The sequence below is a fragment of the Prionailurus viverrinus genome, chromosome B2 (genome assembly GCF_022837055.1).
Source record: "Prionailurus viverrinus isolate Anna chromosome B2, UM_Priviv_1.0, whole genome shotgun sequence".
In the NCBI taxonomy this organism is placed as follows: domain Eukaryota; kingdom Metazoa; phylum Chordata; class Mammalia; order Carnivora; family Felidae; genus Prionailurus; species Prionailurus viverrinus.
Window position 1 is genome coordinate 145,733,398 of NC_062565.1, and position 15,964 is coordinate 145,749,361.

Below are 15,964 nucleotides of genomic sequence, written 5' to 3' on the forward strand. Positions count from 1 at the left end.
TAGCAAGCCAATACAGAAGCCAATTTCAAAAGCACTGTTCCAGGTGAACCTCAAGAAAGAGGCTTTCCTGGCAGTGGGAAGGGACAGGGGACATCAGATAAAGTAAGTCTGCTTCCTGGAGCATGCTCCTAGTCCCTGCTCTTTTTAGTATTTCTACTGATTTTCGTAAGGTGTTTCTTTCTGTAAATATATAAGTCCAGGGGCGCCTGGGTGGCTCGGTCAGTTGAGCGTCCGACTTCGGCTCAGGTCATGACCTCACGGTCTGTGAGTTCGAGCCCCGCGTCGGGCTCTGTGCTGACCGCTCAGAGCCTGGAGCCTGCTTCGGATTCTGTGTCTCCCTCTCTCTCTGCCCCTCCCCCTTTCGTGCTCTGTCTCTCTCTGTCTCAAAAATAAATAAACATTAATAAAAAATTAAATATATAAGTCCAAGACCAGTGCTTTCTAGTAAAGGCTTAAAAAGCAGACAACATAAAAAATGTTAATTTTCTCAACTCTGAGGTAGAGTCTGTGGTGGGACATAGAAGATGATCTGGCAGGCATTTGGATTTTACCAGAAATATGTAACATAACTGCTTGGTTCAGATGTTACATGTATTTATTTCCATATTGACATTAGAATATTAAACCACTCCTCCCCTTGCTAAATTGGTATGCATTTAAGACACTAAATTGTTTCACTGTCCTGCTTAGGAACCAAATGATATAAACTCTCATGAATATGTAAATCAACCCCTCTAAGCACATTATTAATTATTTCAAAGATAGTTGGAGGTCAGCAGCTCATAGCAATTTCTATGCATGAAGTCTCATTAATACAAGACATCACACAGCGAGGAAGAATAAAGTTTTATCACAGTTACTGCTTGTGTGCACGCGCGCACGTGCGTGTGTGGCCAGAGTAACATTTAGAACTGAACGCAGCACCAGCAGGCACTGAAGACAGCCTGTGGATGATGATGGAGAAGGGGTAAGTCATGAAGGAAAACAACATCTGTTTGGGGCACCTGGGTGGCTCAGTGGGTCGAACATCCAACTTTGGCTCAGGTCATGAAATCACCGCTCGTGAGTTCGAGCCCCGCGTCAGGCTCTGTGCTGACAGCTCTGAGACTGGAGCTTGCTTCACGTTCTGTCTCTGTCTCTCTGCCCTTCCCCTGCTTGCACTCACTCTCTCTCTCTGTCTCTCTCTCTCAAATATACAAAAAAAAAAAAAAAAGAAAAAGAAAACAACACCTGTTTGAATCAGGAAATGCGGACTTGAACATCCAAAGAAATTTCTGTTGCAAATACACTTCAGTTTTCTTGCCCCAAAGGCCAAAACGGCTAGCTCCAGAAATCTGTAGCTCATAAAGATAAAGCACACTCTCATTTTCCGAGACACTAGACAGCGCACAGAAGGTTTGGTCCCTGCGTCTGTAACTCTACACACTGCTGAGAGCCTCTTTGGCAGCTATAATCAGCTTTTTAGGTGGTTCTCAGCAACTGAAATGCTCTGATATAAGCCGTGCGCTGGCTGAGGTGCAACCAGCAGAAAATGTACTGCAAACCTGTGGATGGTGGCACAGAGAAGGACTGACAAATGGAGGAGAACATTGAACATAGTGAGCAGTGCTTTGTAAAATTCACAATATGGGTATAAGACTCTTATTCTCACCAAATTGCAATAAAATTGATCCAACTTGCCTACGTAACTCTTCAGGGTCCCTCTTATCATTGGCTTTTATATCTCTGATTGTGAACTCAGAATTTATCTGGTGAAAAAGATAAAAAAAAAAAACCTGTTCACAGTGGATAGCAACTGAGATGAGGAAGATAAGCATAAGCAGCCTCCATCTAGTGCGATGAACAAAACATACGTAACAGAGAGAAGAATGGGCATCTGAAATACTGGAATACTTTGTACAGGTGTTCGAGTTTTCTGACCAGGGGCATAATGGGAAGTTTGATGTTTCTGGTGGAGGAAACTGGGCAGAACATTTTCAGCATCAATTTGAAAGTTAAAAGTAGGCAACTGTCATTTTTAGGGGTGTATGTCCCTAGGCTGGCGGTGCTACGAGGAAAAGCAGGGAGATGAATATTACAAAAGGCAAGATAATAGTTGCATGGGAGCAAGAGAGAGGAGGTTGTGAGTGGGGAGGGGCACCTAAGGGGCTTCCGGGATGCTGGTGTTTCTTTGATCTGGGACACGATCCCAGGGGTTGTCAATAACTATAAATCTATGATACCAGAGTGGTTAAGCACTATTGTGTATGCATAAGAGGTCTCGTAATAAATTCAAGAATGCATCAAACCATTTACAATGGTATACTTAAAAGTCAATTAATATTCTATTGACATGATTATAATCCTTCCGGATGCAGGAGAGCACCCTCTGTACTGATAATGCCAAGTGCACAGGCTCAAAAATTGTGCTAACTGCCAATTAGGCCGGGGAGAGGAATTTGGATAAATACATTTTAATAAAAAGAAGCACAAAGTCTAAAGACCGTTGTTTTGAACAACTTTTGTCGCTATCTTGAACAATCACAGGCATTTTTCTAGAACTCTTTGGATAAGAATAAATTGAGAGTTAAAAACGGTCTGCTTTCCGCTCCTCCAAAACAAAGGTAGAATGCTCTTTTTAAGCGTTCAGGGTGGAAATAGGTGGAAAGAAACTATTTTTGCATTCTCTGCTGGCTACCGAAAACATTCCCACCTTGCTTCTGTTTTTCTAAAATGTCATTTTATTTTTAACCACTTAATAAGTTGCAAGAAAGATGAAAGGCAGCTTGGAAAGGAGAAACCCAAGCAAAGTAAGGATGAAGGCATAGTCTCCTTGGGCATGGGCTTCCTCCTAAAGATACAGGAAGACTTGCTGGCAGCGTTTCTAATTGGTGTGCAGACTCTCTTCGTCTGTAAAACCCTGAAGACTCACACGCACATCAAACAAATGTGGGAGTCCACTGTCCTCGCTGAGTTAGGCAGCATTTCCAAGAGGAAACACAGGACAGTAGACGATGCCTGTCGATCTAGCCAGAATGAGCTCCTGGACACCACGGGTTCTGTCCTACAGCTCTTTTTCTGGTCCCTGTCCACGGACAGTCATTCCCTATGACAGAGCCACTTGACTGAGAGTTATTCCTGTTGCGTGTGCACACACACACACACACACACACACACACACACCCTCATGTGGTTAGGTGTGGCCGTGTAGCTCAGGTGTAATAGGGGATGTGCCCCATTTCCAGGCCTGGTGTCCAAAAACTCCAGCCTGAGGCTCCCACCCTCCCTGCCTCTGCCAGCTTGGACTGCAAGAAAAGGATCTCGTGGGGATTCAGAGGCCACTGGGGGTGACAGAAACACTAGGTGGCAGAAGACAGAATCTGAGTCCCACAATGATATCATGGGGCAGAGGTGTCACAGCTGACCCACACTGAATCATGACGCGAGTGGAAACCTTGATTCTGTGATTTCAGTATTGCTTTTTTTTTACTAAAAATTTTTTTTAATCTTTATTTTTGAGAGAGAGAGAGAGAGAGAGAGACAGAGTGTGAGTGGGGAAGGGGCAAAGAGCAAGGGAGACACAGAATCTGAAGCAGGCTCCAGGCTCTGAGCTGTCAGCACAGAGCCCGACACGGGGCTTGAACTCACAAACTGCAAGATCATGACCTGAGCTGAAGTCGGACTCTTAACCGACTGAGCCACCCAGGCACCCCATCAGTGTTGCTTTTGTTAGAAAAGGTATACTACTATTCTGACTTTCATACATTCAAATCAAAGACAAACTGTCAAAATTTCTAAATCACCACCCCCTCCCTGCAATAAACCACAAAGTTTAGCATTAATCTCAGAAAATTCCTAAATTTAAAAAAATTTTTTTTTTCAACGTTTATTTATTTTTGGGACAGAGAGAGACGGAGCATGAACGGGGGAGGGGCAGAGAGAGAGGGAGACACAGAATCGGAAACAGGCTCTAGGCTCTGAGCCATCAGCCCAGAGCCTGACGCGGGGCTCGAACTCACGGACCGCGAGATCATGACCTGGCTGAAGTCGGACGCTTAACCGACTGCGCCACCCAGGCGCCCCAGAAAATTCCTAAATTTGATTTAGTTTCAATTAAAGAAAGAAGATCAGCTTTGGACTGCAAGATTATCAGCTTCTTGAATCCTGGTGCTGCCATTTTCATTCCATCTATCACAATTATTCAAGATCTGGGAGCTAGGGAGCAAAGGGGCTGTGTATTTCAGAGTTGGACAGATATATAGACAATGTGTGTATAAATAGGTTTCTAGGCTGTTTGTTAATATTTTAAAGCTCATTTATAGAGTGCAAAATTGCTTTTTAGAAAAATATGAATTTACATTCTTGCCTGTTTTTGAATGTATGTCCATCCATATTTTATTTTATGCTTTAAATGAATAATTCTTTAGCAACTAATTATGTTAAACTTTTAATGTGTATTGATCATGCACATATCTTCTTTGGTGACCTATCTTTTAATTTATTTCCCTACTTTTCTATGTGGTTTTAGTGATTATATTGAAATGATTATGTGTGCGTATTTGGAAGAGCAATGATCGAAAGCCAAAAGAAAATGTATTTTGGATTTTATGATTAGCTCCCCAAATAGCTATCCAGAAACCAGCCTTGACTCTGTAGGCATCAAGAAGGTCTCTGTATCCCAAAAGGACCAGGACAATCTGCCTTGTGCTTCATGTTGCCCACAGGGATGCTAAGGGCCCTAATGGACTGCAGTTTCTGAGTGGACATATTACATAGAAAGGAAATGTCATTCTAAGGTATATAAAAATGGGAATCACATGAAAATGTGACCTTGGAGGAGAAGAGTAACAACAAACAGAAAGCACTGAGGACACAGTCGGGGATGCACCTGTACCTGGATGGTGTCAGTACAGCCAGTGGCCATGGTAACGGCATGTCACAGAGAAACCAGGAACGATGCCCTCGGACACCCCAAGGCTACAGGAAATCCATGTTGCCAGGGCCCATAATGGACTAGAGGCGAATCCGTTCTACATGGTCTTCAGCATGTACTTGTAGAACAGCACTCCAAAATAAATCAACCTAACTTCACAAAGCTCCATTCAGTTGTGTGAGTGATACTCATGGTTAAGAGCAGATGAAAACAGTGCTTTGGCATTTCAAAATAATTTCTAGATGGAATTCTCATAATAGCAGGTACAGAAGAAAAGATAGCAAATATGTCAAAATAATTACGGAGTTTCTCCCAAAGCCCATAGTTTCATGCAAGAGTTTCTCAGAGGCTCTGGATATAGGCCATTTTGGCTGGGTTTGCTGATCTTATTTTCAACTTCAACGTTTATTGAAAATCCTATGCTGGCTGGCAAATCAAATCACTCATGGACAAAACAGGCAAGGGCAGAGGGAGTATTTTTGTGCTTATTAATGCTACAGTCTCCCACTGAAAATACCTTGTTGCTTGTGGAATGCTCACCCCCACAGTAGTTCTTAAACTCTTCAGCGGGGGACTCTAACAAATACTGGGGGCCATCCCAGAGGTTCTTTTAATTGGCCTGAGGCATGGATGAGCATTGGATTTTTTTTTTTAACTTTGTTTTATTGAAATGTACATCCAGGGTTGAGAAGCACTGTCCCTAGAGGGAAGCAGGGTGGGAGAATGGAGAGAATGTGGAGCTTTGGGGTCAACCACACCTGGATGGAAGCAACAGCTTGATTCCTCCTGTGATCCTGGGTACCTAATACTAAGGCTTTACTTCTTCCTCTGTAAAATAACAACAATTCCTACTTTTCAAGTTTGCTGTTGGTTTAAATATGGAAAGAGTGCTAAAAATCTGGACACTCTTCCCTTGACATTCTTTTCCATAGAACTTTCAAAATAGTACTTTAACTGTGGTTACTGGCTTCTCTACTCATACAATGTTTAAAAACACACATTCTAGAGCCACAACTAGCTGGCACTGAACACCAGCTCTGTTATTCATTAGCTGTAATACCATGTGCACTTTAATTAGCTTCTGTGAGCCTTAAATAATTCGTGTATAAAATTGGAAGAATTACAATATCCATTTCAATAGGTCTTTGGGGGATTACATGGATGCATGTATGCAAGCCCTTAGAGCAGCACCTTATATACAGTAAGTAGCCAGTAACAGTCCTAATCATTACTTACTTTCTACTCTCAGGGAAATAAAATTCAGCATCCCACTCTGACAAAGCATAACAAAATTTCTGGTCAAATGAGAAGCTCACACAAAAGAATCAGGGTTTGTGCCCGAAAGGGTTTTACACCACTTTTAATTGTCTGTCATCGTAATTATGATAATGAAAAACGTTGGTTCGTTGTTGACTAGCTAGCCATACCTTGAAGAATGTATATGTCTAAAATTGAGCTTTGAAAATGTTTAGTTCAGTGATCTTGAAAAAGGATTGAAAGACTAGATTATGGGAAAAAAGAACATGTTATGAATTCGTGGTAAGAGGTATTAGACACTTATATAGAAATGTGAACTTATACAGAGACTCTTAGCAAAACATTTGATGTGTGGGTTATTTAGCAATAGAAATAGATGTTTTGTCTAGCTTTTCTGTGGCTTCTATGGGACCAGTGTAGTTTGAAAAATAATTTACTAACGGTGCCTGGGTGGCTCAGTCGGTTAAGTGTCCAACATTGGCTCAGGTCATGATCTCGAGGTTCACGAGTTTGAGCCCCACATCGGGCTTTCTGCTGTCAACATAGATTCTGACTTCAGATTCTGTGTCTCCCTCTCTCACTGCCCCTCCCCATTCTTGCTCTGTCTCTTTCTCTCTCTCTCAAAAAGAAATAAACATTTTAAAAAATTAAAAAAAAAAAGAAAAATAGTTTACCAATTCAACTTACAGCCTCTATTTTTTACATAAAGTTTGTAGTACCAGAAAAATGATCTCATGTTCCCCCCTCATAACGTCACTATTCAAACAGTAGCGAGTGGTTTGTTTCCTGGGCTCTGGAGATAACAAATGATGGATTTGGGGGGAAGACTGTTTTGTATGGATTCTGGGAGGGTGAGGAATAAAGTGCTGTATTTAACTCAAAGAGTGGAAAAGCACTCTTGAATAGTGCTGTGCATGAGATACAGATATCCGTACCTGACACTGATCTGTATCTGTACAGATATTGGATGTAACTTTGGCTTTTTGTTTTTGTTATTTTGAGACAGAGAGAGAGAGAGAGAGAGAGAGAGAGAGAGAGAGAGAGAGGCAGAGAGAGAGGGTGAAAGAGAATCTTAAGCAGGCTCCACACTCTGCATGGAGCCCAATGTGGGGCTCAATCCCAGGACCTTGAGATCATGACCTGAACTGATGTTAAGAGTCAGACACTCAACCGACTGAGCCACCCAGGCACCCCTTCGTGTTAGCTTTGAATAACACCCATGCCATCCTAGTGGGATAATCCATTCTAGTTTGCAAGCATCAGAAAGTCCTTTGGCCTCTGCCAAAGTAGAAACACAATCACCAAGCAAATATGTATTTACCAATGAATCCACCCTATTTACAGTTTCATGTAGACCCCTGAGATCAGAAAAGTCAAAGAGTGATTTAAAGCTACAGATTCCAGTGCCAGTGTAACCATCTCTTGTGGTTAGAGATGAACTTTGTCACTGAAAGGAAGTGGTGGCTTTACGAATACAATGCCCCTTGATTATATAAATAAATCTTGGATTAATTTTCTTGGAAAAACCATAATCTAAAAATGACTAGTAGCCACCATGGGGGCCTGAAACCATTTTACTAGATTTCAAAATGCCATGGTGGAAAGGTATTATTTTTATTAAAATGTTTTATTTATTTTTGAGAGAGGGAGGGAGAGAGCGAGCGGGCAAGCAGGGGAGGGTCAGAGAGAGAGGGAGACACAGAATCTGAAGCAGGCTCTGGGCTCCTAGCTGTCATCACAGAGCCCGACACGGGGCTTGAACTCAGGGACTACGAGATCATGACCTGAACCGAAGTCATACGCTTAGCCAACTGAGCTACCCAGGTGCCCCACCATGGTGGAAAGATAAATGGACAACTCTTCAGAGAACCAACAATATTCAGTCAGGTTAAAACCATGAGCAATAAAAGAATAAGCGTACACACACACACACACACACACACACACACACACACACACAAGCTGAGCTTCCAGAAACTTCTAATCTTCCAAAAACCAAAGATAACACTGGGGCCTTTGAGGTTCAGGCATTCTACACAAGACTGTTGAGGTCAGGAAAGAGCCATCAAGGAAATGTTCAATGGAACCATCAATACACCTTCTTTGCCAAATGGATCTGGCATAGAATTTGAGCCTTGCCTGAGTAATCCAGCTGTCATAAAGCTGACCTTTCAATGCATTCTTAGTTCCATTGTGGAATTAGCCATCATTTTTGCTTGTCATACACGGTATTAAGTTTTATTTACAAGATTTATAGACATTGATATAACCTTTTAATTAACTCCACCATGAAAGAACAGCATGCCATGGAAATAGTATGAGTTCAATCAATTCTTTTTTCTGATAGTCTGCTATTTTTATCCTTAGTTTGAAAAGCCTTGATTTTCTATTTCTGTTTTTTTTACTAGTTTATTTTATGTGTCTTGTTTTACACTCCATGAATCAAGGCAAAGTCAAATAAACCAAGGGAAAAAGATGGTCAGATAGATGGACAGATGTATACTGCTTGGTAAATGGTTGATTTATGCACTGGACTATAGGAAACACCAACCTACAGTTAAAGAATGTCCGAACGTATGTTCCTCTATGAACACACACATATACGCGCAAATAAATTACATATACTGTCTGTAGGAATACTTACATAGCATGCTTACATAACAACTGAGTTAACAAGAGCCAGTATTCATTATGTGCTTGTGGTCTTCAGCATTTAACGCAAAGGCACTCTATATGGCATTATTTTAATCCATCCACATAGCAATGTATAAAATAGTTGCTACTGTATTATCTCCATTTTAGCTTAAAATGAAACAAGAGACATACCAAGGATAAGTAACTTGCCCTACATTACGAAGGTGGTGAATCTCCAAGCCAGGATTTGAACTTGGCTTCTCTGATTCTCTATGTACACTTCAGGATATGTGCAAAATTATTCATTGGTTTATGGGGAGGTAATAGTAAGACTTATTCAGGTCTTTAAAATGTGAAAAAATTAGTCTTTACTAGGACGTAACGTACTGGCTGATGCTGGAACTTCTCATACCCTGGTGTGTGTGTGGGATATATCATGTTATGACCTGCAAAGAGGGTGTCTTGAGGGGCCAGTGGGAGTCCTAAAATGCAGACTCTTAGAGAGTCTCTGTTGAGCAAGGTTCAAAACAATCCAGTTTGTTTCTTACAAAATAAAACAAAAATTCTGTAATAACATTTGAAAGCATCTTTTCATCTAGTATGAGGAACACTTATAATCTGAGTTCACAGTTTAAAAAAATGCTGAAATAATACATGACAATATTGTGACAAACTGAATTGTAGTTTGTAATAAGCACTTTTGAAGATATGTATTAAAACATTGTTGAAGACATAAAGAAACAAGTACTGAAATGAATTATACAGCATAGGAAGTTTACTACACAGTTGAAAGTCGTTATGGTTGTTTGTAACTTGTCTCAGCTTGTGGTTACTTGCTACTTCTCTTTTTTCCTGGTTTCCAAAGCTCATTAAAAGTCAAAGAATAGGAAAACTTTACATAAAAATAGGTTAATTTTAGCTTCCACATTATTGTCCGTGCACACAAAAAAATTGAAAGACAATATCGTTTAGTTCAACCTGTAATGTGTGACCACACTGGTGGCCCAGTCAAATTCATTCAGTTCACTGTTATGGGGGCGGGGCGTGGTGCCCAAGTCTGTGAATCCAGCTTTAAAACGCACATCCCACACAGGACGCTAGCCCTCCAGTGGTTCCTTATTGTAGGTAACAGTCAATATTGCTAATGTGTGGAGATTAGTACAGGCCTATGCATCAGTTTTTATAAATATCTCGTTAGCAATAGGTTTGCAATTCAAATATCTTTAGATATTTTTGATAACTTTCAATCATCAAGAACTGCAGAAAATGTGTGTTACTCTATTCTGGATACATTGTCTTTTAATAACAAAATCCACAAATATGTAGCTTTCTCCTTCCTGCTGTTAAACATTAAAAGAGGTGTTAGGGAAGGTAAGTTCTTGGTAGTGAGTGGCATTTTAAAAAAGAAAAGCAAGGTTTTAAGGAGAATTATGTTTAAATAACAGGTGATGAGGTAGATACACTCACAAAAATTATTTAAAAGGGTTCCAAAGAAAAAATCCAAAGTAGCAAGAATTACGAGAAAAGCCTAGAACAACTTGTCATGCTAGAAAGCCTGGCTAATGTGTACGAAGGGAGTGATCGCACATTTTTTTTTTATTTTGTATGTTCGAAATTTCCTACAATTAAAATGCTTTAAAATTTAAAGCTACATCAGAAGTAAACTAACTTTTAGAAGTGCCTTGAGTATGAAGAGAAAACATGAAAATGGATATTCCATGCTACATGGTTTTGTGAAGGAAGAGAGTTTATCAGTACAAAATTATCCCATGAAAAATAGAATCTTTCAATCTGAAAATAAATATTTCACTAACTTTTGAATGCTTTTGTTAAAAATATAGAAGTCCAAAACCTTTCAGTGAGTTTTCCTTAATATGCTGATCATGCATTATGTGAATCTTAATTGATAAACATTGCATTATTGGCAAATACAGTCAAAAAATGAGTATCATAATTTACAAAGTCAACAATGCAATCAGCTTCTTCCATTTGGAAATGTGAAATACTTTTGAGTTATATTTTTCAGCTTTGATCAAAAAAACATTAAAACTAAGTACCGAAATAAGTTAAACTTAAAATCTGACCATTGAATCAAGGTATCACAATTTCAAACCACAATTTTCAAAATCAGTGAAGCATATTTACTCACATTGCAATGATTATACATACATATATATATATATATATATATATGTATATATATATATATATATATATATATGAATGAGGTACAGACCCCTATCTCATTCCATATATAAAAAAATAATTCAAAATGTTATCAATGGCCTAAGAATTAAAGCTAAGCTATTAGAAGAAAACATGGGAGTCATTCTTCAGGACCTTGGTTTTGACAATGGATTCCTACCTTTGACACCAAAAGCACAAACAACAAAAGAAAAAATAGATAAAATGGATTTCTTCAAAATTAAAAACTTTTATGTATTGAAGGATATTACCATTAAAGTAAAAATACAACCCACAGAATAGGAAAAATGTTTGCAAGTCATATATCTGATAAACATCTATTATCCAGAACACATAAAGAACTCTTACCAGTCAGCAACAACACAAACAACCCAATCAAAAAATGGTCAAAGGTCTTGGGTATTCTCCAAACAGAAACGCAAATGGCCAACAAGCATATGAGAAAATATTCAACATCATCAGTCATTAAAGAAATGCAAGTCAAAACCACAATGAGGTACCACTCCAAATTTAATAGTATGTCTATTAAAAACAAAACAGGAAAATAACAAGTGTGGGAGAGGATGTAAAGAAATAAAAACCTTTATAAGTTACTGGTAGGAATGCAAAATGGTGCAGCAGCTATGGAAGATAGTTTGGTAGTTCTTCAAAAGATTAAATATAGAATTAGCATATGACCTAGCAATTGCACTCCTGGGTACACATCCAAGAGAAATGAAAACATATATGCACACAGGAACAAATACACAAATGTTTTTGGCAGCATTATTCAGAATAGTCAAAAGGTGAAAACAACACAAATGTCCATCAGCAAAGAAATGGATAAATAGATAGTGGTATGTCCATATAATGGAATATTAATCAGTCATAAAAAGGAATGAAGATACATGCCACAAGTTGGATGAACTTCAAAAACATTATGGTAAGTGAAACAAGGAAGACACAAAAGGTTACACATTGCATGATTCCTTTTATATGAAGTATCTAGAATTGGTAAATCCACAGAGGAAGATAGTGGTTGCCAAGAGACAGAGGTGAGGGGAAATTGGGAACGCTTACTTAATGAATGCGGGGTATTTTTCTGGGATAATGAAAAAATTTTGAAACTAGACATGGGTGATAGTCATCACATCACATTGTGAAAACATGAAATGCCACTGAACTGGACACTTGAAAATAGTTAACTGTATGTTATGTGAATTTCACCTCAATAAAAAAATACATGTAACAACAGTAATATAAGTAAAGAATGTTCTTCAATGTTGAAAGATAAAAAAACTGAAAATATTAAATATTTCAGCTTTATCTCATTCTTCAAAATCCTTTAAAATATATGTTTTTTCATATATATGTGTATGTGCTCAAAATTTTTAGCAATAAGGGTATACAATTTGAAAACGTGGATAGGGCTGCTCTAGATCCATGGTAATCTGTCACTTGTAGGGTGAATCCATAGACATACTTTGTGCACCTCGGCTGAATAATATTTTAAGATTTATCTTCCATACTTTTATGCAGGTGATGCATTTTCCAGTTCAACATAACTTCTGCATACCTTCGTATTTTATATTTTTGTGATGCAAACACTGTTTCTTGCTCAGCAGGGATCAAATAGATATTTGAATTTTCAACCCCTCGGCGGGGGATTGAGTATCCCTAAGATAGTCTTGCATCAATAGTTCTTCCGTTATTAATTAGCATTAAAAATGGAGAAGAAAAAAGTACTAGACTTACCCACACACGGCAGAGAGTAGCCCAGCTGAGGGTCATGGATAAACTGCCTGTCGTTAAGTCTTGTCACACAGTATAAGTAGAAACAGTCTAAGCAAATCACGTGGCGATGGTTGCACTGGAAAACCAGGACAGGGCTCCTGCACAGAAAAATAAAAAAAGAAAAGGAAAACATTTCCTCTAGTACTTCTAAGAGTCGAAAGGCAACATGTGCTTTGGGACACTTTGTAACCCTATCAGCTTGCTTAGAAAATGCTCTGTGTAGACACCTGCACTGCTCACCATTGAGCACATATGTGTCAAAGTTGCGCCTTAAAAATTGGAAACATTTCATTAACTATACATAACATTGATTTTCCTAAATTTATATTTTTATATTAACATATTTACCAAACTGCTGTTTAAATCTGAGCTCAGATATAACCTCTTTCTAGATCATCTTCTAGAAGCCTCATAATTCCCAATTCACCCATGAATCACCCCATTTATACATTTTTTTATTGATACAAAATTACATCATACTATTGATATGCTTCTCTACCGACTGTGATCTCCTTGAAAGTAGATACTGTGCTTAATTTAAATTGATATTCTCATAGTACCAGGCACGGTAAGGTTTAAATAAACGTTCCTTGAATTGTATGTTAATGATATATAAAATCTGAACTTCCCAAAAGCCAAAAGAAAAATTACCATGGTGCCAAAGTAGGTATGTTAAACAATCACTCATATTTCATTGGCAAGGAGAAAAGTAGAATTTCAAAATAAAAATTATCTAGCACAGATTCTTTTCTAAAAGATTTAGTCTATCGTGCCATCCCTACTCCACACAAACAGCCAATTTATTAAATCAAGGTTAGGAGGTTACTAATAAATTGATATATGAGTTCTAAAATCTCTGGATTCCCTTAAAATGCTTTATAGGGGAAAAATGCCCCAAATAAGCATGTATTTTTGCTAACAAAATGAACCACATTATGTTATAACCAAAAGAAAAAGAGAGAGAGAGAGAGAGAGAGAGAGAGAGAGAGAGACAAATTGAATTAATTTCACATCAGCCCCAAGGCCATTTTAATAGTAAAAAAAACACAAAAAAAAAACCAACACTGGAGTTTATCTAGATAACCCTATTCTCTGTGTAATGACAACAAAATACAAAATAGTTTTTTTTATTTCATACACAATTCTTAAAAGACCTCAGAGCTCTTCAAAAGCCCTTTCCCCAGAAAAATTGATATTAAACATTAATATTAGTAACATGTGATTTTCTTAACAATTAAAAGGTTTTCAAAATTCTGCTTTCCCACTTATTTCAAAGCAATATCTAATAGAAAACAAAAAAAAATAACTTGGTATTTTAATATCATGGATCAACAGGGCAATGGTCATCATAAGCTGGGCAAGGACGTCCCTAAATGCTTTTATGTGCTTCTATTTCTCATCTCTGAACTACTGCAGTCCTTTTGGGGCTATCATTTCCATTTCCAGAGCCTTTTTCAATTAGGCATTGACTGTGTTCTGAACTTTCAACCTCTTCCCTTCTAATAACATTCTGCTGGAAGATGATAAAATATAATACCTTCTCATTTCTATCACGAGTCAGACATACACACGTGCACAAGGGCACACACACCATATTCCCTCTGTGTGACCCTATAGAACTGCTGTGTTCTATGTTCTCCTCATGGCTAAGTTCTATGAAAAATATTCTCCATTCTGGTCTTAGCAACATGGTCGACTAAGCCTTTAGAGACGCTCAATCTGCTCTCAACACATGGAAGCACTGGAGAAAATATTAGAACATTCATAAAAATGTTCCTCTATATAACAAGGTTAAAAAAGAAAGCTTAGCAATTACCCGGTAGAAGAAATAAAAGGAAAACTTATAAAGCCAAAGCAGTAGGAACATGAACTGTTGGCATAGTGTCCCAGAGCAACGTTAAGGTACGTGGTAGCCACTGGTCCAGGAAGTGAGTTCTTTTCCATCCCTATTAAGGAAAAATGGAGAGAATTTTGTTCCATGTGTGGACAACATATTTATGGATTTGCCCTTCAGTTAAAATATGGCCCCAAACTACTTAGACCGTGTGGACAGTCCACAGAACATCAGCTGTTCTACTTTACTGATGGCATCCTACCATTTGGAATAGATTGGAAAGGAATGGTGAATACATGAGAGGCCATGCTGTGAGGTAAACCCTGTGCAGATTCAAGAGCCCACCATATTAGGAAAGGTTTTAGAGGCCCAATGTTTGGGGCACGGAGGGCACACTCAACAGACACAGTAGTGCATCTTGCCCCTCCCCCTACTACTGCAACTACACACACACACACACACACACACACACACACACACACACACACACAGATACAGCAGTACAAGGACAATCACAGGCCCTGTGGAAACATAGGCTCTAGGCCCCACAGAGTGAAACACATTGTCTTGGGGACATAGGAGGAATCTTACTAAAAATTACAGCCGTACCGGTTCACTTCTGCCTTCTTGAATTGAGATATAGGCGGGGAGCCGAACAGACCAAACCGACAGGACTAATTGATCAGAACCATCAGGATGCAAAGAGCTGGGGAAGAGTTCATAGGGTATCTGGGGGATGCACTGGCACATTTCATGGCACTGCCCTCTGGAATTGTAGCGGCAAATGGACAAGGCAGCAGTTAAGGCAGCACTGAGAAGTACATGGTGACCGGGACCTGAGAGACCTTAGGATTTACCTGTTGAAGCAGGTAATGTCAATAACCTTTATTATTACAAAAAATATAATAGAGTCATCAAAAAGGGCTTTAGAGAATGTTTACCTTGAATAAAAAGTATGAGAAATGAATGCAGGTAGCAGTAGTTTACCAAACAGTGAGAAGTAAAAGAAACAAGATATAAAAATGTGTTCAGCTTTGGAAGTGAGGACAGATCACTAAAGTTCATTAAGGAGAATCCCTTCCCAGGTACAGGGTGTATATATAAGTGACACCAGAACCTACATGTGTGGTTTTACATGTCCATTTTGGAAAAAAGAAAAAAAAAAAGAAATAAACTTACAAGAGTTTCAGGGAGTGACAAGTATAGAGAAGTCCCTCAGGCATTCTGTCACTATCCATATGGAGTGAATATATATATATATATATATATATATATATATATATATAGAGAGAGAGAGAGAGAGAGAGAGAGAGAAATATAGAATATATTTATATATATTCTATATATCT

General features: G+C 38.6%; 1 protein-coding gene across 3 annotated transcripts in view; it reads right to left on the reverse strand.

Annotated features, from left to right (window-relative positions):
• The window catches only part of PRKN (parkin RBR E3 ubiquitin protein ligase), a 1,353,288-nt gene that overhangs the window by 413,965 nt on the left and 923,359 nt on the right, over positions 1–15,964 (reverse strand). For all 3 annotated transcript variants that reach the window (XM_047860009.1, XM_047860008.1, XM_047860010.1), the window contains exon 7: positions 12,743–12,879. In XM_047860009.1, the coding sequence (XP_047715965.1) occupies positions 12,743–12,879 (137 nt within the window). The remainder of the gene's footprint in view (positions 1–12,742; positions 12,880–15,964) is intronic.